This window comes from Podarcis pityusensis (assembly GCF_964106645.2).
Source record: "Podarcis pityusensis genome assembly, chromosome: 2".
NCBI lineage: Eukaryota > Metazoa > Chordata > Lepidosauria > Squamata > Lacertidae > Podarcis > Podarcis pityusensis.
In genome coordinates this window covers 114,778,582-114,803,638 of record NC_138029.1, presented here as the reverse complement: position 1 = coordinate 114,803,638, position 25,057 = coordinate 114,778,582, and the positions used below count along the sequence as shown (strand labels likewise).

The 25,057-nt window shown below is 48.4% G+C and overlaps 1 protein-coding gene across 1 annotated transcript in view; it reads right to left on the bottom strand.

Annotated features, from left to right (window-relative positions):
• The window catches only part of LOC308469563 (carnitine O-acetyltransferase-like), a 40,565-nt gene that overhangs the window by 2,119 nt on the left and 13,389 nt on the right, over positions 1 to 25,057 (bottom strand). The window contains exons 4-12 of the mRNA XM_080992198.1: positions 13,075 to 13,128; positions 11,634 to 11,799; positions 11,062 to 11,236; positions 9,540 to 9,718; positions 7,674 to 7,774; positions 6,471 to 6,590; positions 4,370 to 4,492; positions 2,838 to 2,973; positions 1,145 to 1,207 (exon numbers count right to left, since the gene is read on the bottom strand). Coding sequence (XP_080848324.1) covers positions 1,145 to 1,207; positions 2,838 to 2,973; positions 4,370 to 4,492; positions 6,471 to 6,590; positions 7,674 to 7,774; positions 9,540 to 9,718; positions 11,062 to 11,236; positions 11,634 to 11,799; positions 13,075 to 13,128 — 1,117 coding nt within the window. The remainder of the gene's footprint in view (positions 1 to 1,144; positions 1,208 to 2,837; positions 2,974 to 4,369; positions 4,493 to 6,470; positions 6,591 to 7,673; positions 7,775 to 9,539; positions 9,719 to 11,061; positions 11,237 to 11,633; positions 11,800 to 13,074; positions 13,129 to 25,057) is intronic.

Here is a 25,057-nt window from a genome sequence, read left to right as displayed (position 1 = left end):
AGAGGACAGAGGGTTTCTCACTGCTCTATGGGAAGCAGACTTTATGACGCCGCTGTTCCAAGGCACCCCCAAAGCTTGCATGCGTTCCGGACGCAGCTAGAGAAGAAAGGGTGAGCTTGCTCATCCAAAATGGTGTACAGTTATATTTCTATAGCTTGATACCTGTGGGCTCTTGTTTCCTTAAAAAAGGAGCCTGGACTCAGGACTGGGCAAACCATGGTTTTCCTCCGCACTTTCCTAGGTGTTGCAATACTTGTGCTCTGTCACTATGGGCTGCTATAGTGCTGCTTGTTTCAGAACAAGAGCTGCCACCCGCCCACTTAAAATAGCTTTTCCTGCAACCACCACCATGTGGTGGTGTCAAGAGGAGCTTTAAATATATCTAAGATGTCACAGTTGGAGATTCACAACCTACAATCTTTGGGAAAAGGTGCGGGGAAGAAATCAAATCACAAAAACAGCACAGGCAAAATAATTTAAACGCACTTCCTGCAGCACTGTGGAGCTGGTCTAAATTCCTTTCCCCCTTGCTCCCACCCACCAAACCTTTTTGTTCTTTTCAAATACTGTAAGAAGGGATCTAGTCAAAGATTGACTGTTTCACCTATTTACGCCCTAATTGTCACCTGCAGTTCCTCAGGGCTCGGGCCTACACGTAACAGCGTTTTCTTTTCTTTTTTAATACACACAAAATCAGGCCTTCTTTCACTCAGCGCCAGATTAGTTCCCAACAAGAAACACACTTTATGTGTTTTTAAAGAAAGAATCCTGCTGCCATTTTGTCTTGTAGCAGAATTTCCAACAATGAGCTTCCCATTCGCTACCAACAGGAAGACACAAGTCCTGCAGAACTCCTCACAGAGTCCCTTGTTTGTTGGTTACATTTTTTTAAATCTCACTTTTCATACGATTTGTGTATCCAACTGCCACTCACATCAATTAGACAGAGAAAGAGAGAGCATGCATGGTGACAGTCTTGCAGGCTAAATAAAAATACAAGTTGCACAAAGAGAAGGAAAGGGTCAGGAGAAAAGCAGAGAGGGGAAATTAGTCATTCAAAGCCAGCTGTAAAAGTAGGCATCAAGTGCTTCCTGTGTCTATCCTTTATGCAACCAAGCCACTCCTGTACAGGGGGTTTTGTTACCTGCTCTGTGAGGGTGCTGTGAACCTCGACTGCTTTCTTCAGCAAAGACAATCTTTCCGGAGCCTAGTGTGCAGAAGAGGAGGAAATGGATCACAGATGGAGGGCAGGAAGTTCCAAGTCTCTCTCACACAAATAATAATAATAATAATAATAATAATAATAATAATAATAGGTGGCATTTGCCTATTGACATTATTATCATTACAGTGGTACCTCGGGTTAAGAACTTAATTCGTTCTGGAGGTCCATTCTTAACCTGAAACTGTTCTTAACCTGAGGTACCACTTTAGCTAATGGGGCCTCCCGCTGTCGCTGCGCGATTTCTGTTCTCACCCTGAAGCAAAGTTCTTAACCCAAGGTAATATTTCTGGGTTAGCGGAGTCTGTAACCTGAAGCGTCTGTAACCCGAGGTACCACTGTATTTATTACTAGGTTATACTCAGAACAGACCAACCCTGAAATTAATGAATATAACTACCGTAAGTTAGGTCTATTCATTTGAATACGTCTACTCTGTATAAAAGGGATGCAGGTGGCGTTGTGGGTTAAACCACAGAGCCTAGGACTTTCCGATCAGAAGGTCGGCGGTTTGAATCCCCGTGACGGGGTGAGCTCCCATTGCTCGGTCCCAGCTCCTGCCAACCTAGCAGTTCGAAAGCACGTCAAAGTGCAAGTAGATAATAGGTACCACTCTGGCGGGAAGGTAAACGGTGTTTCCGTGCGCTGCTCTGGTTCGCCAGAAGCGAACCATGCTGGCCAAATGACCCGGAAGCTGTACACCGGCTCCCTCAGCCAATAAAGCGAGATGAACACCGCAACCCCAGAGTCGGTCACGACTGGACCTAATGGTCAGGGGTCCCTTTACCTTTTTACTCTGTATAAAATTTAGTTGAATATACCATCCAATGCATTAGATTTATTATCCGCCCTTCACCATGAAGTCGCAGGGTGGCTTACAACAATAAAAACAACAACACAATTCACAAAATAAATTGTAGTCAAGAGAATAGACTGGGACCTAAATATATAGGTATCTTGGATGTCAAAGGTCAGGGGTGAAGAGGGGCGTCTTTTGCAAAACTGTGTATGGTTTTTACTGTGTTTCTATATTTTGTTGTGAGGCTGCCTAGAGTGGAAGGTACACATGATATTATTTTTATTTTTATTATTATTACTACTACATAATGAAGGTGTCAGATGCACCTCTGGGGGTGGGGATTCCACAACTTAGGGTCTGCCGCAGAGAATGCTCTCTTTCCAAGCCAACTCCCCAAATTCAAGGCAGTGGGATCACCTGATAACCCATCCCTCTTTGCAGGGAACTCTGGGAATTATAGCTCTGTGAGGGGAAGAGGGGTCTCCTAACAACTCTCACACCCTTAGAAAACTACACTTCCCATTGGTTCTCTCTCTGAGAGGACCGGAAGCCATGACCATTGATGATGTGTTATATAATAGGGCTTGAAATGCACAGTGATAGTGTGGCCTAGTCTCCCAGGTCCATAGCTGTCAACGTTTCCCTTTTTTTAAGGGAAATTCCCTTATTCAAATTGGATTCCTCAAAAGAAATGGGAAAAGTTGACAGCTATGCCCAGGTCCTGGTTCAACACTCTAGCCACAGTTCATCATATCCAAAGTTAGTGCGGTCCACTCTTCTCCTTTCAAGCCTCCTTAGGAAGCAGGGGCTGGATACCTGACAGTCGTCGTCAGCCATAGCTCGGACAAAGGCCAGCGCGGCAGAGGTAGTGGAGCGAATGGTCTCCGTCCGGCCGCGGTGGAAGCGACGGAGAGAGGCCGACTCGGCGGTTGCGCACAGCTCCCCATGTGCCCTAAGGAAGGCACAGCAGTCAGGCACAAAGACACAAACACACAGCCCTTCTGCGCAATGCACACAGCCTGCCCTTCCTCAGATGAGCAATTCCACATACCGTATTTTTCGCTCCATAAGACACACGTTTTCCCTCCTGAAAATTAAGGGGAAATGTGTGTGCATCTTATGGAGCGAATGCAGGGGGGAGGTAGGCAGGAAAAGCCCCCAAGAGCCACACACAAGCTCTTGCAGACTTTTCCCCAGGAGGGAGAAGGGACTGATGAAGCCAGTCAGTCCCTTTTTCCTCCTCGTAGAAAAGCCCGCAGGAGCCACACGCTCCTTAAAGGGTGCGTGGCTCCTGTGGGCTTTTGCAGGAGGTGGGGATTCTGTGGGAGGTGGGGCTTCTGCAGGGAGAGGCTGTGCGCGGCTAAGGAAGCCGAGACAGTGAGCAGGATCCATCCCGCTCGCTCTCTTGGCCTCTGCCATAGCCGCGCGCAACCTCTCTGGCGGCTAAGGAAGCGAGCGGGGTCTCGGCTTCCTTAGCTGCGCACAGCCTTTCCCGGCCGGAGAGGCTGCGCGTGGCTATGGCAGAGGCCAAGAGAGCGAGCGGGATGGATCCCGCTCGCTGTCTTGGCTTCTTTGCTCTTTGGGGCTGGGGGCAGGGGGGACCCGGGCTTCCTGGGTTTCCCTGGCCGCCTGGAGAAGCTCTGGGAGAAGCGGACAGGCTTCATATTTTTTTCTTGATTTCCCCCTCTAAAAACTAGGTGTGCCTTATGGAGCGAAAAATACGGTACACAAAAGCACATTCTTCCGTTTAGCCTTAACTGGTCTGATGCCAACTTGCACCTATTCCTGGAAAAAAACAGGACAGCACCTTCCATTTAACATTCCCTAAAGCCGGCTTCACTCCTGGATAGCTCAAGTCGGTCTGAGCATGGTGCTGATCATGCCAAGATTGCAGGATCGATCCCTGTTTGAGACAGCTAGTAGGGACTAGATGAACCTCAAGGGTCCCTTTCCAGCTCTACAATTCTATAATTCTACCTGTCAAGGGACATGGGTGGCGCTGTGGCTTAAACCACAGAGCCTAGGACTTGCCGATCAGAAGGTCGGCGGTTCGAATCCCCGTGACAGGTGAGCTCCTGTTGCTCCTGCCCTGCTCCTGCCAACCTAGCAGTTCTAAAGCACCTCAAAGTGCAAGTAGATCAATAGGTACTGCTCCGGCAGGAAGGTGCACTGCTCTGGTTCGCCAGAAGTGGCTTAGTCATGCCGGCCACATGACCCGGAAGCTGTACGCCGGCTCCCTCGGCCAATAAAGCGAGATGAGCGCCGCAACCCTAGAGTCGGCCACGACTGGACCTAATGGTCAGGGGTCCCTTTACCTTTACCTTTACCTGTCAAGGCAGTCACCTCACCTGTAATAGGCTAGCTGCAGTGCCACCTGCAGGACAGAGTCTGGGCTCAGCCTAAGGCGTTTGAGAAGCTCCTTGCCAAACCCGCAGTAAGTGAAACAGCTGATGTCGAGGTCGGTGATGAGACTGTGATAAAAGAGAAAAGGGAGGCAGACTGATTAGACAACAACCCTCAGCTGCAGCTTACAGCCTGCCTGCCTGCCTGACCACACACCCCCTTGCTATGCCAGAAACTATGTACCTTATCCTACCATCTTCCAAGGCCAGCTTAAATGCCACAGTGAAGCATGGTTCCTCCGCCGCTAGAATTCTGCGTCAGTTGTGCTGTTTCTGTGCCCAGAACTGACAGGGTTTCTGGTAAAGGTAAAGGTAAAGGGACCCCTGACCATTAGGTCCAGTCGTGGCCGACTCTGGAGTTGCGGCACTCATCTCGCTTTATTGGCCGAGGGAGCCGGCGTACAGCTTCCAGGTCATGTGGCCAGCATGACTAAGCCGCTTCTGGCAAACCAGAGCAGCACACGGAAACACCATTTACCTTCCCGCTGGAGTGGTACCTATTTATCTACTTGCACTTTGATGTGCTTTCGAACTGCTAGGTGGGCAGGAGCAGGGACCGAGCAATGGGAGCTCACCCCGTCGCGGGGATTCGAACCGCTGACCTTCTGATCAGCAAGTCCTAGGCTCTGTGGTTTAACCCACAGCGCCACCCGTGTCCCTAGGGTTTCTGGTACTAAACTTCAAAGCTCTGAACCCTTTGGGACCAGGTTTTGCCTATAGCAGCCCAAGACCCTGAGAGCCACTGCTATCCAGACAACACAATGCTGGGAGACTAGATGGACAACAATCGGACATGGGAATGACCCAAAATGATCAAAGGGTATGTGTGAAATTTTTCGGGGGGGGGGGAGGCAAGTAAGCGCGGTGGGGAGGGAAGGGAGATGTCAATAGGAAGATGTTTTTTGCCCCTTTCTCATAACATTAGAATTCAGAGACATCCGAGGGAGCTGAATGTGGGACGATTCAGGACAGGGGGTGGGGAAGGAAATACTTTTTTCACACAGCACACATGGTTCAACAATGGTAGTCGCTCCCACAAAAGGCAGCGATGGCCAAGTTGGACGGCTTGGAAAGAGGATCAGACAAATTCATGGAGGGTAAGGCTATCTCCCTCATTGCGAGAAGTGAGGTTACAGGGAACCAGACAGAGGGCCTTCTCGGTAGTGGCGCCCGCCCTGTGGAACACCCTCCCTTCAGATGTCAAGGAAATAAGCAGCTAGCTTATCTTTAAAAGACATCTGAAGGCAGCCCTGTTTAGGGAAGTATTTAATATTTAATGCTGTATTGTTTTTAACACTCGATTGGAAGCCACCCAGAGCAGCTGGGGAAACTCAGCCAGATGTTAAATAGTAAATTATTATTATAGCCATGATTTTGTTTTTTTATTTTATTTATTTAATTTATATAGGCTATGATAAACCACCTTCTGAATACTGGGGAGAGCACTGTTGCGCTCAGCTCCTGCCTGTGAGCTTCCCATGGGCATTTGTTTGGTGCCTTTCAAAACAGGATGGCAGACTAGATAGGCTTTTGGCCTAATCCAGCCGTGGATTCTTCTGTTCTCGTGGAAGAGGGCTGCTTCCTGTGTTCCCAAGAGGCCTCTGTTGCTCATCTCTGGTAAGTTGCAGCTTCCCATGTGCTGCCTTTCATATGCAAATGGAGGTGGCGGACAGGAAACAGAGGGACACATTGTACAGCGCCAGCCTCCCTCGCTCCGGCTTAACCTCATCTCAACTGTCCCTAAAAAACATCTGTTTGGTACAAAAGAACCCTCTGCTCCCCTTGCGACAGCCAGGTCTCTGCGACTCGGAAGCTGAGCGACAAGGCTTAATGGGGAGAAACAAGAATCACTGTGATCTTCTTCCCTGAGCTGTGGCAGGGAGTTCTGAATGAAAACCCAGCGCAAGGAGCAAGATGGACCGGGTTTTCACACTGGGAAACGCTCAAGAACGAGACCACACCATTGTCTCCCATTTGGCTGTGGTTCTCCTCCTCCTGCCCAAATCCCACTCTGATTGTGACACCACTCTCACACTCACACACTCACATGTCCAGGTTCTGTTTGGCATGTTCGATGTCGCGTTTGATTTCTGGAGTGAAACAGAAGTAGAGTTTTTTGGGTAACTGCAGAGGTATCAGTGGGGCGCGGACTGGGACAGGATCTTTGCTGGCAATTGGGGAGGAGAGAGAGAGAGAGAGAGAGAGAGAGAGAGAGAGAGAGAGGAAAAATGCATTAAAAAGAAAGTGATGGGTTAAAGACCCACAATTGTTTGTCTCCCTATGGCAAGGGAGACACACTCCGGATATTCATAATGTGAAGTTCAGTTCACATTATGAATACAACCACCGTCAATAACATCGTAAATTCAGCATATAAGGTACTATAAACCTTCCAAATATCCAGACTGGTATCCACACAAAACTGATGTCTATATGAAATATGTTCAAATGTAGCCAGGACTGTGAGTTCCTCAGATCATTGCATAATGGACAAAAAAAATAGATTAAAAAATGTTTTCTCAAAACAGGAAGTTCCAACTCCCATCTTTCGTCTGCCTCCCAGTGTTGAAGAACACAGGAAGTCCTCCCCTTGCACAGGGCAGCTTTCGACAAAAGAGGAACCAGTGCTGGGCATGCAATATTTATTCATTTTCATATGAAACTCAAGAGCTGCCCTCTGAGGACCCTTAAACAATCTCCCCCAGTTTTTCTGTTTTTACTTCCAGACCTTTACATCTCCAGCAGTGCACCTCCCTACTCCTGCTATATATTGTTTTGTTGTTGTTTAGTTGTGTCCGACTCTTCGTGATCCCATGGACCAGAGCACGCCAGGCACTCCTGTCTTCCTGCTATATAGGCAGTGATCCCCCTTCATGGATCACTGCCTTGCCGTGGCGAAGGGGCTTGAAAAACTCAGAGAAGCTATGAACTATGCCAAGCAGGGCACCCAAGATGGACAGGTCATAGTGGAGAGTTTTGACCAAACGTGATCCACCTGGAGCAGGAACCGGCAAGCCACTCCAGTATCCCTGCCAAGAAAACTCCATGGACAAAGACTGCTATATATTAAGGCTCCTAAACTTCCTCACAGTAATTTTTAAGAGAGCTTGAGCACCTAACATCCTTAGAACAATTTTTTAAACAGAAATATGCTTGTCTCTTCCTCAGCATCGCCATTGCACAAAGCCTTCTCCTGGACCTGAATCTGACAAGCCCCACATCCCTTCCACGCTCCTGGTGAGGGCATTACCAGTAGTCAAGGACGTGGTCTATGATGGTGGCGATTGGTGGTCCTTCAGCAACGGCTTGTTCATAAAGCACCCCACAGGAGCCATCTTCTCCCACAATAAACTGGGAGAATGGGGTGGGGAGCAAGAGAAGGCAAACATGTGGAAAGAAAAGACAAAGAGAGAGAGGGTGTGATAGACAGAAAGGACTTACGAGAGCTTCCATCTTGAAACAGAGGAAAGGAACCTCTTCCCTCTTGGGATGTTTCCGGACTACAATTCCCATCATCCCTGATCACTGGCCTTGCTGCTTGGGGTTGATGAAAGTCAGGGTCCAACAACAACTGCAAGGCCAGGTTTCTTCTCCTTTGCTCAATCAGTCACAACAGGCAATTTTTATTATCTACATTGTCAACACCTATTTTGGACCCTGGCCTTGCCCACCCCTGGTACACAGTCCAGATAAGGTTTCCTACAACGGCTGAAAAAGTTTCCCCACCCCTGGGATAAAGAATAGGCAAAGGTAAAGGACCCCTGACAGTTCAGTGCAGTCGCGAACGACTCTGGGGTTGCAGCGCTCATCTCGCTTTACTGGCCGAGGGAGCTGACGTTCGTCCGCAGACAGTTTTTCCGGGTCATGTGGCCAGCATGACTAAGCCGCTTCTGGCGAAACCAGAGCAGTGCACGGAAACGCTGTTTACGTTCTCGCCGGAGCGGTACCTATTGATCTACTTGCACTTTGATGTGCTTTCGAACTGCTAGGTGGGCAGGAGCAGGGACCGAGCAATGGGAGCTCACCCCGTCGCAGGGATTTGAACCACCGACCTTCTGATCGGCAAGTCCTAGGCTCTGTGGTTTAACCCACAGCGCCACCCGCGTCCCTAATGGAAGGATAGAAAAGCATTAAATAAATAAGTGTGGTGACACCAAGCGGAAACAGTGTAGTACACCTTTAAAAAGGTTTGGGTTTCCTCATACCAAACCGCTCTGGCCATGCATCTGACTGGCTACGTTTCCCCATAAGAACCACAAAAGCAATGATCCAATTCTTTCCTGCTTGCTTCTGCATTTATTTAAGTACAGCCTTTGCTTAGGGTGTCTCCAAACTGTCGAGTATTTTGCAGGAGAGAGCCAAGCGCATACAGGAGGGCAACCCAGTCAGATGGGCAGGGTAATAATAATAATAATGGAATAGGACGTCCCTATTTTCATTGGAGTGGGACGCGGGTGGCGCTGTGGGTTGCCGATCAGAAGGTTGGCGGTTCGAGTCCCTGCGATGGGGTGAGCTCCCGTTGCTTGGTCCCTGCTCCTGCCCACCTAGCAGTTCGAAAGCACATCAAAGTGCAAGTAGATAAATAGGTACCACTCCGGCGGGAAGGTAAACGGCGTTTCCGTGCGCTGCTCTGGTTCGCCAGAAGCGGCTTAGTCATGCTGGCCACATGACTCGGAAGCTGTACGCCGGCTCCCTCGGCCAATAAAGCGAGATGAACACCGCAACCCCAGAGTCGGCCACGACTGGACCTAATGGTCAGGGGTCCCTTTACCTTTATTTTCATTGGAGAAATATTGTGTGTGCCATTTCCAAGATTCTTTGGAGGAATCCACGACTGGGATGATACTGCTTTTAATGTACAGTGCAGAAGGAGCCTTTGTTGCTTCCCTCCCTCTCCAAAAAAAGCACGACAAAAATAATGCTACCCTTTTATGTGGCGCCCTATAGATGCTCTGCCTTGTGAGCCCTTCCCTACCTGAACCAAGACATGGGGGTGACGGGGGGGGGGGGAGAGAGCCCCAGTTTCCAAACACCTCTAGTCTGACCTCAGCGGCGGTGCCTCCTCCAGGCTTTCAAAAAGGAGTAGCCCCCCCCTTTACCCTGAAGTCGTCCTCACCTGCAGAGTCTTGTCGAACCAGCGATTGCCGCTATTTGAGTAGCTGCCTCCGCCATGTAGCATCTGTGCTGCCAGGCGGCTGCTCGCTAGCGCATCCGAGACTTTCAGGACGGGAGCGTCCAAGCAGACGGTGAAGAGGCTGCGCTGAATGGCACGGGCCGATTCCCGGTTCAGCTTGTCTGGTGGCAAGGAAGGAGAGGAAAGCGAAACACGAAGGTTATGCCAGTGCTGCGGTGCAGCAGAGAAGGAGCGTTGCGCTCGCAAGCTGAAAAATGCGTTGTTTTGAAGAAGCTGCCCACCAGAGAGCGCTCTCTATGCTGGCCTGGTGTAGACATTAATGCTTGACCCCGGGCTAACTTTCTTAGCCTCCATAGTTAAGCGTTAACACTGGGGAGGTGTTGGGAAACTGGATTAAGAGCACGCTGTGAGTGACTCCCTGGTCCTGAATGGGGCAACTGTGTCCCTGAAGGACCAGGTGCGCAGCCTGGGAGTCATTTTGGACTCACAGCTGTCCATGGAGGCGCAGGTCAATTCTGTGTCCAGGGCAGCTGTCTACCAGCTCCATCTGGAGCCAGTGTGGTGTAGAGGTTAAGAGCGGTAGACTCGTAATCTGGTGAACCGGGTTCACGTCTCCGCTCCTCCACATGCAGCTGCCTTGGGCTAGTCACACTTCTTTGAAGTTTCTCAGCCCCACTCACCTCACAGAGTGTTTGTTGTGGGGGAGGAAGGGAAAAGAGAATCTTAGCCACTTTGAGACTCCTTCGGGTAGTGATAAAGTGGGATATCAAATCCAAACTCCTCTTCTTCATCTGGTACGCAGGCTGAGACCCTATCTGCCCGCAAACTGTCTTCCCAGAGTGGTGCATGCTCTGGTTATTTCCCGCTTGGACTACTGCAATGCGCTCTACGTGGGGCTACCTTTGAAGGTGACCCAGAAACTACAACTAATACAGAATGCGGCAACTGGACTGGTGACGGGCAGTAGCCGCCAAGACCATACAACACTGGTCCTGAAAGACCTACATTGGCTCCCAGTACGTTTCCGAGCACAATTCAAAGTGTTGGTGCTGACCTTTAAAGCCCTAAACGGCCTCGGCCCAGTATACCTGAAGGAGCGTCTCCACCCCCATTGTTCAGCCCAGACACTGCGGTCCAGCTCCGAGGGCCTTCTGGCAGTTCCCTCACTGCAAGAAGTGAGTTTACAGGGAACCAGGCAGAGGGCCTTCTCGGTAGTGGCGCCTGCCCTGTGGAACGCCCTCCCATCAGATGTCAAGGAAATAAACAGCTATCTGAATTTTAGAAGACACCTGAAAGCAGTCCTGTTTAGGAAAGTTTTTAATGTTTGATGTTTTATTGTGTTTTTAATATTCTGTTGGGAGCCGCCCAGAGTGGCTGAGGAAACCAGCCAGATGGGCAGGGTGTTAAGAATAATAAAGTAATAATAATAATAATAATAATAATAATAATAATAATAATTCTATAGCTGACCCAGTCTCCCTACAGCATGCACACACAAAGATACCTCTCATGAGAGTGGTGTAGGCCTGTCCCCACGTGTGTCGGTGGTCACTAGTCAGCACTCCCAGGGGCTCCTTATCGGTCTTCCAAGACTGCGCACGGATTCGCTGGAGCTGCCAGTGCAGCTGGTCGACGGTGAGAGGCGTCCCGTCGCTGTTGTACACTTCAAGTTGGAAGAACTGCAGGAGGCATAAAAAGCAGCCTCTTGTAGTAAGGTTTAAGCTTACTGGGAAACAATATAAACAGTGGTACCTCGGGTTACAGACGCTTCAGGCTACAGACTCCGCTAACCCGGAAGTAGTATCTCGGGTTAAGAACTTTATTTCACGATGAGAACAGAAATCGCGCGGCGGCAGCGGGAGGCCCCATTAGTTAAAGTGGTGCTTCAGGTTAAAAACAGTTTCAGGTTAAGAACAGCCTCCCGCTGCAGCCACGTGATTTCTGTTCTCATCCTGAAGCAAAGTTCTTAACCTGAGGTACTATTTCTGGGTTAGCGGAGTCTGTAACCTGAAGCGCCTATAACCTGAAGCGTCTGTAACCCAAGGTACCACTGTATAGTGGTACAGTGGTAGTTACCTGGAAGTTGCGGACTACCGTGATGTAGGTGGGCGGTCTTCGGCCGGGTGGAGGCAGCAAGACGGAATCGTGCTTAGGCCCTGGGAGTCTGCACGAGGCAAAGATGCGGGAATATTGCTCCATACAGAGCGGGTAGCCTCGGGAATATTCGACTAGCAGGGTCTGGCTGGCATGAAGGGGGGGAAAGGAGATAAACAAGTCAATGCCCTTCAAATCTCAATCTGTAAGGTCACTGCTGCTGCTCTGGGCAGTAGAGTTGATATGGGGTGTGTTTTAGGCAAGGCAGTTCACAAAAGCTTATGCCACAATATACACGTTAGCCTTTATCGTCACATATGCTCTTGAGGACCACTTATTATTTTATTTAACAAATTTATAGAGCATTTCACAGCAGAAATCTGCAGGAGAGAAGCAGAATGAAACACCAAGTTCCAAAAAGCCATTTTGGAAAACTCTAAAAACGATACAGCCATCTTTACAAGTTCTAAGAACAACAGGACATTTTTCTTTCAGCTACACAGTTGCTCCATAAATGACCGGGTCACCCCTCGGGGAAATGCTTCTTTAAACAAAAATGTCTTCAGTAGTCACCTAAATATCGAAATGCCTAATTTCAGCTGGTAACCCATTCCAGAGGGCTGGAGCTGCAACACTAAAAGCCCCCCTCTTTTGCTGCATATGAAGCTCACCTCTGAGACATGGAGTACTCTCAGCAGTGCCACTTTATTAGGAGCAGTTTCCAGGCAGGGATGTACGGGGCAAGGCAATCCCTGAGATACCCAGGTCTCAAGTTGTTTGGGCTTTAAATGTTAAAAGGGCCTTAAGGAACTGACCCAGCCCTGCAATCATCCTCTGAGGACCTTTTTTGTGCGCCTCCTCCATGAGAGGTCCGGAGGGTGGCAACACGAGAACAGGGCCTTTTCTGCAGTGGCTCCCCGTTTGAGGAATCCTCTCCCTAGGGAGGCTCGGTGGTGCCATCAATATATATCTTTAGGTGCCAGGCAAAAACTTCCCTCTAGAACCAGGCCTTTGGACTTAGTTTAAAATTTAATCTGTGGCCTTTTAGAAGCGGGCAAGATGCTTTTAATGTATTTCTCCTCCCCTTGATTTTAATTTCTCTAAGTGAGGTTTTGGTTTGTTGGTTTTTTGGTTTGTTTGCCTGGTTGTACAGCCGAGGTACTAAATTCTCCTGGGTTAAGCCCAAGGGAAGCCCCACATTGAGTATGTTGCAGTAATCCAGTCCTGAGGTTGCCAGTGTCAAGACCACAGTGGCAACAGCCATAGCTGTCTAATGCACACCCAATAGCGCCCTGAAACAGTAGACTCTCCTCTCACACACACACCAGAAGATACCCTATGTTTACATCTCACACCAGCAGGTTGTGTCCTGCATGTGACACTCTCTCTGCATTTCCCGATTTTGCCAGTCCAGAATACTCACTGGTCAATCTTTGCCTTGAAATCCAACACACCAGCAATGAGCTTTGCAGCAAACCTACATGAAAGAGAGATAAAAATAAAATTTTAGGTTAAACGCTTCATAGAGAAACCTCAAGCTCCAGTATTCATGCACCACGGGTCCTGGGCTACACAATACCCCTTAAACACGCTAAAATAGATTCCCTACTTAATAAAATCATTGCCTTTGTTATTATGACTGACCAACCAAAAGGGGGAAAAGATTGAGGAAGAAAGCTTCCAATTTCTCAGGAGCTCTCCATCAAGCTAAGCTGGGTGATCCTCATTATTTTTATACTTTTTAGAAAAAGTAATTATTTTTCAGTGTGAGAGTGAAGCAGTGGTCAGCAACCTTTTTCAGCCATGGGCCTTTTTCAGCCACTGTCCCTCAGACCTTGTGGGGGCCAGACTATATTTTTTTTGGGGGGATGAATGAATTCCTATGCCCCACAAATAACCCAGAGATGCATTTTAAATAAAAGCACACATTCTACTTAGGTAAAAACATCAGGCAGGCCCCACAAATAACCCAGAGATGCATTTTAAATAAAAGGACACATTCTACTCATGTAAAAACACTCTGATTCCCGGACTGTCCGCGGGCCGGATTTAGAAGGCGATTGGGCTGGATCTGGCCCCCAGGTCTTAGTTTGTACCATGGAGTGAAGCCTGCCTTCAGGAGCAGGGAAGTGTGATTCAGATCTAGAAAGTTTGGGAAACAAAGCTTATCTGTGCTTTATGTGCAACTATGTGTTTCAGAGCTTCAGAGAGCAGAATCACACTTTCCTTCAAAACTCACCAGAAGAGTGAGGAAAACGGTTGTTTTTATTTCCACACAGAGAGATTTTTTGAACAAAGAGACATGTTTTTAAGGACTGTATTTATACCTTACTTTTCAAGGGGGTAAAGCCTTTACTGATCAGCTCACAAGATAGCTGAGCTAGTATAAATACAATTTTAAACCCATGTACCTTCTCAGCCTCTCTTTAGAATTTTGAATTTAACTATTCAATTAGGAATAATTATTACATTGCCCAGGTAATGTTTAATGGTGGTGTTGTAAAATTCACAAAACTATAATTATGCTAAATACAAAAGAGAGAGCTGGTAGCACCAGATTAGAACCAAGACTCCTTGATCAGAAGTCAAATACCAGAACACAGGTTTTTAATCACTAAGAAATCTATGTAAGGGCACCAGATATGCCCCGTATCTTTCTATAAACAGGTTTATTTACATCATAAATTAAGTCCTACTACCATTTTGCACACATCAGGGACTTGATCTGCAGTCAAATTTTCTACCACTGAGCTAAATGTGGAGAAGCCATCTCTGTGCCACCACTGATCTTATTTTACACCACTTTTCATGAAATCCATGTTACCCACCACAAGTTATTGGAGAAAGCAGGATGGTGGCAAACCAGAAACAAATTCCTCTAAAAAGAGGGGGCACCCGGACTTGAACCAGGGACCTCTTGATCTGCAGTCAAATGCTCTACCGCTGAGCTATACCCCCGGCACATAGGCATGTCTGCCCAGCAAGCCTTCTTATGGATACTGGTTTTGCCGCATAGTTCTCCTACTGTGTACTTATGACTAATGGCTTTAAATGCTCTACCTATAGGAAACTCTGATCTTAGTATATACCAAAATTGTAAGGATGTCATCAGGCTGCAGTGCGTATGGCCACCAGCAGAGGGCCACACAAACTGCAGTGTGAAAACAAGAGCAGGTTGGCAGCTTAGGCAGGCTGTCGGGGTGTAGCCCAGGCAAGACACAGAGGAATAGGCAGGACAGACTGAGGCGGCTGCTGCCGCCTGCCTCACAGCTTTCTCATTCCCCTCTTCTTCCTCCAGCAGCAGTGGCATGTAGTGAAAAGAGGAAGGTCTAAGCTGCGCCATGCTCCCCCTGCTACCACAGCTGGTGGGGTGGAAAGAAGACCCCCCACTGCCACATAAATTGATAGGGGAAAACCTCTGTATTGTGAATTGCAGGCTTCCTTCTCTCGGTAGTAGGGGCAATGAAGGTGAGAAGTCACTGAATGCTGGTTGTGGGGCATGCAGGGAACCTGACATATCTGTGTGGTGGCAAGACTGTCGGATTGGTCTACGCCACATGCTCGCTTTTGGTAAACAGCAGCAATCTGCGGTGTTGGAATGTAGACAGAGTAATGGAACTTGCCCTGAACTGCCTCAGCAGCTACTACTGCATGTCAGAAGATGGCTGGTAGATTGGGTGAACTATGATCACTGCAGATGGTGACAGCAGTCACGAAATTAAAAGACGCCTGCTTCTTGGGAGAAAGGTGATGACAAACCTAGACAGCATCTTATAAAGCAGAGACATAACCTTGCCAACAAAGCTCCATATAGTTAAAGCCATGGTTTTCCCAGTAGTGATGTATGGAAGTGAGAGCTGGACCATAAAGAAGGTTGATCGCCAAAGAATTGATGCTTTTGAATTATGGTGCTGGAGAAGACTCTTGAGAGTCCCATGGACTGCAAGAAGATCAAACCTATCCGTTCTGAAGGAAATCAGCCCTGAGTGCTCACTGGAAGGACAGATCGTGAAGCTGAGGCTCCAATACTTTGGCCACCTCATGAGAAGGGAAGACTCCCTGGAAAAGACCCTGATGTTGGGAAAGATGGAGGGCACAAGGAGAAGGGGACGACAGAGGACAAGATGGTTGGATAGTGTTCTTGAAGCTACCAGCATGAGTTTGACCAAACTGTGGGAGGCAGTGAAAGACAGGAGTGCCTGGCGTGCTCTGGTCCAGGGGGTCACAAAGAGTCGGACACGACTAAACGACTAAACAAAACAAATGGATCTGGAATGTTGGTGAAGTGTAAAAGGAGGGGAATTTGCAAGGGGTGGCAGGTTTTGTTGACAATTCCATTCCACCTTAAGGAACAGACATGGGATTGTTACGTGTCACATGTCTGTTTACATTCCAGCACATTATGCCGGGAACTTCTGTTGTGTGTATAGTTTTTGCTTTTGTTTCTCTCTGAGACAACATGAGAGAGAGAGAGATGACATGTTTCTTTGTCCTGATTTATGATTAATAAATCTGTAGTTGTAGTATGCTTCCACAAGCCTCACGCCTACACTGTGTGCGCAGTTCTATCAGCTGATAGTGTGCCCTGGCTTTGAAGCCCGGGTCTCTGATTTATGTCGGAGCAGAGGCGATGGTCTTCGAACCAGGAAGACCAGAAGGAGACGGTCCAGCCAGGGCTAGCCAGCTGACCTCCCGGCCCTCTGCACACCGACAGGTTTGGCAGGGGGTAGTGGATGGGTGGGGTTGGTGAGCAATACGAGCAGGTGCACAGTCTCAGTTACATCGTATTCCACTAAACCCATTTTTGACGTTTCCCATTACAAGCTATTGCGGGGGGAAAGGCGCTAGCAATACCTGGAAATACATTCCTCTAAAAAAAAGAGGGGGCACCCGGACTTGAACCAGGGACCTCTTGATCTGCAGTCAAATGCTCTACCGCTGAGCTATACCCCCGGCACATAGGCATGTCTGCCCAGCAAGCCTTCTTATGGATACCAGTTTTGCCACATAGTTCTCTACCATGTACTTTCGACTAATGGTTTTAAACGCCCTACCTACAGGCAACTCATTCCACATCAAGCTTTCTACTGAGGAATAACCTCCCGCAAATCTCTGTCTTGCAAAGTGTTCTAGAGCAGAGTCAGCTCACACGGAGGCCGCAGCTTTAGGCCCAAAAACAATCCCCTGCAAAATGATTATTACATATGAGAACACTACCTGCACTTCTTCTAGTGGCACATGGCTGGAGAAGATCAGTAAAGGCAGGTGATTTTATTTTTTTTAAACACCACTGATCTTCTTATTTCGTAGTATATAATAAAATTGTAAGGATGTCACTACGCTGCAGTTTGAATGGTCACCAACAGGTGGCCCCATGAACTGCAGTGTGAGAAGAGGACAGGAAGCTGGCAGCTGAGGGAGGCAGGCAATAGTAAGCAGTGTCTCAAATTCCTCCTGTCACTGATGGAGTGGAGAGGAACGAAGGGGAGATAGTAACATCAAGGTCTTTTCCAGGGAGTCTTCTCTTCTCATGAGGTGGCCAAAGTATTGGAGCCGCAGCTTCACTCTTCTGTCTTAGTATATATCAAAATTGTAAGGATGTCATCAGGCTGCAGTTTGTATGGCCAACCAGCAGAGGGCCACACAAACTGTAGTGCGAAAACAAGAGCACGTGGGCAGCTCAGGCAGGCTGTCGGGGTGTAACCCAAGCAAGACACAGAGGAATAGGCAGGACAGGCTGCTGCCGCCTGCCTCACAGCTTTCTCCATTCCCCTCTTCCTCTGCCACCAGCAGTGGCATGTAGTGAAAAGAGGAAGGTCTAAGCTGCTCCATGCTCCCCCTGCAACCACAACTGGTGGGTGGGGAGAGGACCCCCCACTGCCACAGAAATTGATAGGGGAAAACCTCTGGAGCGTGAATTGCAGGCTTCCTTCTCTCAGTAGTCAGGGCAATGAAGGTGAGATGTCACTAAATGCTGGTTGTGAGGCATGCAGGGAGCTTGAAATATCTGTGCGGTGGCAAGACCATCGGATTGGTCTATGCCACATGCCCACTTTTGGTCAACAGCAGCAATCTGTGGTGTTGGAATGTAGACAGAGTTATGGAGCTTGCCCTGAACTGCCTCAGCAGCTACTATGGCATGTCAGAAGATGGCTGGTAGATTGGGTGAACTACGGATCTGGAATGTTGGTGAGGTGTAAAAGGAGGGGAATTTGCAAGGGGTGGTGGGTTTTGTTGGCATTTCCATTCCACCTTAAGGAACAGACATGGGATTGTTACGTGTCACATGTCTGTTTACATTCCAGCACATTATGCCGGGAACTTCCGTTGTGTGTATAGCTTTTGCTTTTGTTTCTCTCTGAGACGACATGAGAGAGAGAGAGAGAGAGAGAGAGAGAGAGAGAGAGAGAGAGAGACAACATGTTTCTTTGTCCTGATTTATGATTAATAAATCTGTAGTTGTAGTATGCTTCCACAAGCCTCACGCCTACACTGTGTGCGCAGTTCTATCTGCTGATAGTGTGCCCTGGCTCTGAAGCCCGGGTCGCTGATTTATATCGGAGCAGAGGCGATGGTCTTCGCACCGGGAAGACTGGAAGGAGACGGTCCACCCAGGGCTAGCCAGCTGGCCTCCTTGCCCTCTGGATGCCAACAGGTTTGGCAGGGGGTAGTGGATGGGTGGGGATGGTGAGCAATGCGAGCAGCGGCACAGTCTCAGTTACATCGTATTCCACTAAACCTATGAGGTTTCCCATTACAAGCTATTGCGGAAAACAAGGTGCTGGCAACACCTGGAAATACATTCCCCTAAATCACTGAATGCTGGTTGTGGGGCATGCAGGGAACTTGACATATCTGTGTGGTGGCAAAACCATCAGATTGGTCTATGCCACATGCCCGCTTTTGGTCAACAGCAGCAATCTGCGGTGTTGGAAAGTAGACAGAGTAATGGAACGTGCCCTGAACTGCCTCAGCAGCTACTACGGCATGTCAGAAGATGGCTGGTAGATGGGGTGAACTATGGATATGGAATGTTGGTGAGGTGTAAAAGGAGGGGAATTTGCAAGGGGTGGTGGGTTTTGTTGACCTTTCCATTCCGCCTTAAGGAACAGACATGGGGTTGTTACGTGTCACATGTCTGTTTACATTCTAGCACAGTATGCTGGGAACGTCCGTTGTGTGTACAGCTTTTGCTTTTGTTTCTCTCTGAGACGACATGAGAGAGACGACATGTTTCTTTGTCCTGATTTATGATTAATAAATCTGTAGTTGTAGTATGCTTCCACAAGCCTCACGCCTACACTGTGCCGCTGCCTACTGATCAAATGCTCATGCGCCATGCAATGCGCCAAGATCCCTGCGACCTCTCCCTCTCACGAAACAGCAGTGGTCTGCAATGCTGGGAAGCTGGGAGATCAAGGCAGAACAGCTGCACTTCCTCACCAACCCCCTTAAAAAATGTGGGGGTCACATCCGGGTTTGGCGCAATGTGCACGGTCGCACACATTTCGGACGCGCATAAAATGGTTGCAGCCTCTATTTCCTTACACCCATCTACCAGGTTACCCACCACAAACTATTGGAGAAAGTGAGGAGGTGGCAAACCAGAAACAAATTCCTCTAAAAAGAGGGGGCACCCAGACTTGAACCAGGGACCTCTTGATCTGCAGTCAAATGCTCTACCGCTGAGCTATACCCCCGGCACATAGGCATGTCTGCCCAGGAAGCCTTCTTATGGATACCAGTTTTGCCACATAGTTCTCTACCCTGTACTTTCGACAAATGGTTTAAACACCCTACCTACAGGCAAGTCACTCCCCATCAAGCTTTCTACTGAGGAATGATCTCCCGCAAATCTCTGTCTTGCAAAGTGCTCTAGAGCAGAGTCAGCTGACACGGAGGTCGCAGCTTTAGGCCCAAAAACAATCCCCTGCAAAATGATTATTATATATGAGAACACTACCTGCACTTCTTCTAGTGGCACATGGCAGGAGAAGATCAGTAAAGGCGGGCATATAGAAATTAGATAGATATAGATGATATAGATATAGATGATATAGATAACCACCATTGATCTTTTTTCGTAGTATATAATAACATTGTAAGGCTGTCACCACGCTGCAATTTGAATGGTCACCAACAGGTGGCCCCATGAACTGCAGTGTGAGAAAAGGACAGGAAGCCGGCAGCTGAGGGAGGCAGACAAGAGTAAGCAGTGTCTCAAATTCCTCCTGTCACTGGTGGGGAGGAGAAGAACGAAGGGGAGATAGTAATTCTCCCCTTCGTCCTCCTGCCCTGCTGCTGTTGGAAGCAGGAGAAAAAAGCCTGTAATTTACTACACAGGCTTCTTTCTTTCAGCCGTGGGGGGAATGAGAATGAGACGCCACTTCCCTACACTGTGCCACTACCTACTGATCAAATGCTCATGCGCCATGCAATGCGCCAGGATCCCTGCCACATCTCCCTCTCAGGAAACAGCAGTGGTCTGTAATGGTGGGAAGCAGGCAGAACCAGCTGCACTTCCTCACCAACCCCCTTAAAAAATGGGGGGGTCACATCCGGGTTTGGAGCAATGTGCACGGTCGCGCACATTTCGGACGCGCATAAAATGGTTGCAGCCTCTATTTCCTTACACCCATCTACCAGGTTACCCACCACAAACTATTGGAGAAAGTGAGGAGGTGGCAAACCAGAAACAAATTCCTCTAAAAAGAGGGGGCACCCGGACTTGAACCAGGGACCTCTTGATCTGCAGTCAAATGCTCTGCCGCTGAGCTATACCCCCGGCACATAGGCATGTCTGTCCAGGAAGCCCTCTTATGGATACGGGTTTTGCCACATAGTTCTCTACCCTGTACTTTCGACTAATGGTTTTAAACACCCTACCTACAGGCAACTCACTCCACATCAAGCTTTCTACTGAGGAATACCCTCCCGCAAATCTCTGTCTTGCAAAGTGCTCTAGAGCAGTCAGCTCACACAGAGGTCACAGCTTTAGGCCCAAAAACAATCCCCTGCAAAATGATTATTACATATGAGAAAACTACCTGCACTTCTTCTAGTGGCACATGGCAGGAGAAGATCAGTAAAGGTGGACATATAGATAGATAGATAGATAGATAGATAGATAGATAGATAGATATAGATAACTACCACTGATCTTTTTTCGTAGTATATAATAAAATTGTAAGGATGTCACCACGCTGCAATTTGAATGGTCACCAACAGGTGGCCCCATGAACTGCAGTGTGAAAAGAGGACAGGAAGCTGGCAGCTGAGGGAGGCAGACAAGAGTAAGCAGTGTCTCAAATTCCTCCTGTCACTGGTGGGGAGGAAAGGAACGAAGGGGAGATAGTAATTCTCCCTTTCGTCCTCCTGCCCTGCTGCTGTTGGAAGCAAGAGAAAAAAGCCTGCAATTTAATACACAGGCTTCTTTCTTTCAGCCGTGGGGGGAATGAGCATGAGACGCCACTTCCCTACACTGTGCCGCTGCCTACTGATCAAATGCTCATGCGCCATGCAATGCGCCAAGATCCCTGCCACATCTCCCTCTCAGGAAACAGCAGTGGTCTGTAATGCTGGGAAATCAAGGCAGAACAGCTGCGCCTCCTCACCAGCCCCTTTAAAAATGGGGGGGTCACATCTGGGTTTGGAGCAATGTGCACGGTCACACACATTTCGGACGTGCATAAAATGGTTGCAGCCTCTATTTCCTTACACCCATCTACCAGGTTACCCACCACAAGCTATTGGAGAAAGTGAGGAGGTGGCAAACCAGAAACAAATTCCTCTAAAAAGAGGGGGCACCCGGACTTGAACCAGGGACCTCTTGATCTGCAGTCAAATGCTCTACCGCTGAGCTATACCCCCGGCACATAGGCATGTCTGCCCAGGAAGCCTTCTTATGGATACCAGTTTTGCCACATAGTTTTTACCATGTACTTACGACTAATGATTTTAAATACTCTGCCTACAGGAAACACTGGCCGCATCATTTTTTCCTTCTGCAGAACAACCTGCTGCTAATTTATGGGTTCTTGAGCAGAGTCAGCTCACACAGTGCACTAGGTATTTCTTTGGGCCCACCATCCCCTTGCAAACTGAGATTACGTCTGAGAAAAACAGCTTAAACATCCTGTATCTGCACATGGCGGAGGAAGATCAGTAAAGGTGAGGAAACCATATAATAAAAATGTAAGGCTGTCGTCACATTGCAGTTTGTATGGTCACTGATAGATGGCCACACTAACTGCAGTGTGACAACAGAACAGTAGGCTGGCAGCTCAGGAGCAAGGAGCAGAGAGCATGGTGATAGAGGGAATCTGATGCCCCTGCCACCATGCAATGCACTGAGCTCTGAGCACCTTCCCCTTGCAGTAAGCAGCGGGAGCCTGCAATGTTGGGAAGGCAGGAGAATAGCAGAGCCCCAGCTGCCACTAAAAAGAGGGGGCACCCGGACTTGAACCAGGGACCTCTTGATCTGCAGTCAAATGCTCTACCGCTGAGCTATACCCCCGGCACATAGACATGTTTGCCCAGCAAGCGTTCTTATGGATACGGGTTTTGCCACATTGTTCTCTGCTGTGTACTTACGGCTAATGGTTTTAATTGCTCCACCTATAGGCAACTTTTGCCACATCATCATTTTTTTCCCCTGCTGAGCAACCACCTCCTGCAAATCTCTGCATTGCAAAAGGTTGTTGAGTACATAGTCAACTCATGCAGAGTCCTGGCCCAACCATCATCTGCTTGCAGGCTGAGAGGACACCTGGGAAAACTACCTACACTTCCTAGTGTTGCACAAGGCAGGGGAAGATGAGTAAAGTTGGGGAAATCACCTTTCTACCATCACTGATCTTCCTGTTCTACATCAAATTTCATTAAAAGCATCTCCCATGTTACCCACCACAAGTTATTGGAGAAAGCAGGATGGTGCCAAACCAGAAACAAATTCCTCTAAAAAGAGGGGGCACCCGGACTTGAACCAGGGACCTCTTGATCTGCAGTCAAATGCTCTACCGCTGAGCTATACCCCCGGCACCTGGGCATGCCTGCCCAGCAAGCCTTCTTATGGATACTGGTTTTGCCACATAGTTCTCCTCCTGTGTACTTATGACTAACAACTGCAAACATTATACCTAGCAGGCAACGCTTCCACATCAATCTGTGCATTGCAAAGGGTTTCTGGAGCAGCCTGGTGGCCTCCAGATGTTTAGAACGTCCAACTCTCATCAGTCCAAACAGCTGGAGGACACAGCTAGTCTATGTGTTCGGAGCCTTGAGGCTGGACTACTGTAATGTGGGGTTGCCCTTGGGCCTGGCTCAAAAGCTCTGGCTGGTGCAGCATGTGGTGGTTGAATTGCTGAAGGAACATCTGACCGACAACATGTGACAGAACTGTTAAAGCGTCTGCACTGGCTGCTCATCTACTACTGAGCCAGGTTCGAGGTCCTTGGATTAATTTACAAAGCCCTGAACAACATACAGTGGAAGCTCGGGTTGCGAACATGATCCGTGCTGGATGCACGTTTGCAGCCCGCACCGTTCGTAACCCACAGCTGCACATCTGCGCACGCGCGGGTTGTGATTTGGCGCTTCTGCACATGCGCGGCCACCGAAACCAGGAAATAACCCATTCCGGTACTTACGGGATTCGGCGGTCCATAACCCAAAAAAACGCAACCTGAAGCGTCTGTAACCCGAGGTATGATTGTACGTCCTTAATCTTTAAGTTCCAGCTCGATCCCTGAGATCATCTGCCAGAGCATCACTGGCTGTTCCCTGAGATGGCAAATCTCATTTGACAACAGGGAGGTAAAGGTAAAGGGACCCCTGACCATTAGGTCCAGTCGTGGCCGACTCTGGGGTTGAGGCGTTCATCTCACTTTATTGGCCGAGGGAGCCGGCGTACAGCTTCCGGGTCATGTGGCCAGCATGACTAAGCCGCTTCTGGCAAACCAGAGCAGCGCACAGAAATGCCATTTACCTTCCCGCCGGAGTGGTACCTATTTATCTACTTGCACTTTGACGTGCTTTCGAACTGCTAGGTTGGCAGGAGCAGGGACTGAGCAACGGGAGCTCACCCCGTCGCGGGGATTCGAACCGCCAACCTTCTGATCAGCAAGTCCTAGGCTCTGTGGTTAAACCCACAGCGCCACCCGCGTCCCCTGACAACAGGGAACTAAGCCTTTAATGTCATAGAATACTAGAACTGTAGAATTGGAAAGGACCTCCAAGGTTCATCTAGTAAAAGGTAAAAGGACCCGTCGACAGTTAAGTCCAGTCAAAGGTGACTATGGGGTTGTGGCGCTCTTCTCGCTTTCAGGTTGAGGGAGCCGACATTTGTCCACAGACAGCTCTCCAGGTCATGAGGCCAGCAGGACTAAAGCGCTTCTGGCACAACAGGGCACTGTGATGGAAGCCAGAGTGCACAGAAATGCCGTTTACCTTCCCGCCGCAGCAGTACCTATTTATCTCCTTGCACTGGTGTGCTTTCAAACTGCTAGGTTGGCAGGAGCAGGAACAGAGCAATGAGAGCTCACTCCATCACAGGGATTCGAACCGCCGGCTTTCTGATTGGCAAGCCCAAGAGGCTCTGTGGTTTAGACCACAGGACTTGCATCCCTATTCTCTATATGTAGGGGGTTATAACACCCAGATACGATTTATTCCTCGTTTCCCCCCAAAGAGGGGGTAAGAAAAGCTTGATCTGCAGTCAAATGCTCTACCACTGAGTTACCTCCTTCAACGGACAGGGAACTGAGTTATCTCTAAAAACTCTTAATTATGGATATAGGATTTGCCCAATCATATGTTTCTAGAAAGAAGTGTTACCCACCATGAGCTTTTGAGGTCATGGAAGAAGAAAGATATAGACGTAATTATATTCTGGAAATGTGGGAGATTACAAGGGGTCAAAAAAAATGGATGTACCGTGCTATATTAGAACCAAAAAAAACTTGTTTTGATGAATTGGAAGAGCCGCAAAAAGATTCCATTGAGAACACGGATTGATAATATGGACAGCTTAGCTACATACGAACGAATTGCATGTTGACGCAAATTAAGAATGGATAAATATGAAGAAACATGGAAGGAATATTTAAGCGATAAGGCGGATAGTGGTGGGAAGTAGGGGGAGGAGAGAGAGGTGGGGAAATATTGTTAAAAAGGTGTAGCCATAGGTATATCAGTGTATTCAAATCTAAATTGTCAAATTTGTTATTAGTGTTATCATGGTTTTTGTTGTAGGTGTCTTTTGCGGTTGTTGTTTGTATTGAAAAAATGATTAAATAAATTTAGAAAGAAAGAAAGAGAGAGAGAGAGAGAGAGAGAGAGAGAGATGCAGGCATGCCTTTAAAAAGATGGAAAGCACCTGAGCTTGAATCAGGCACCTCTTACTCTGC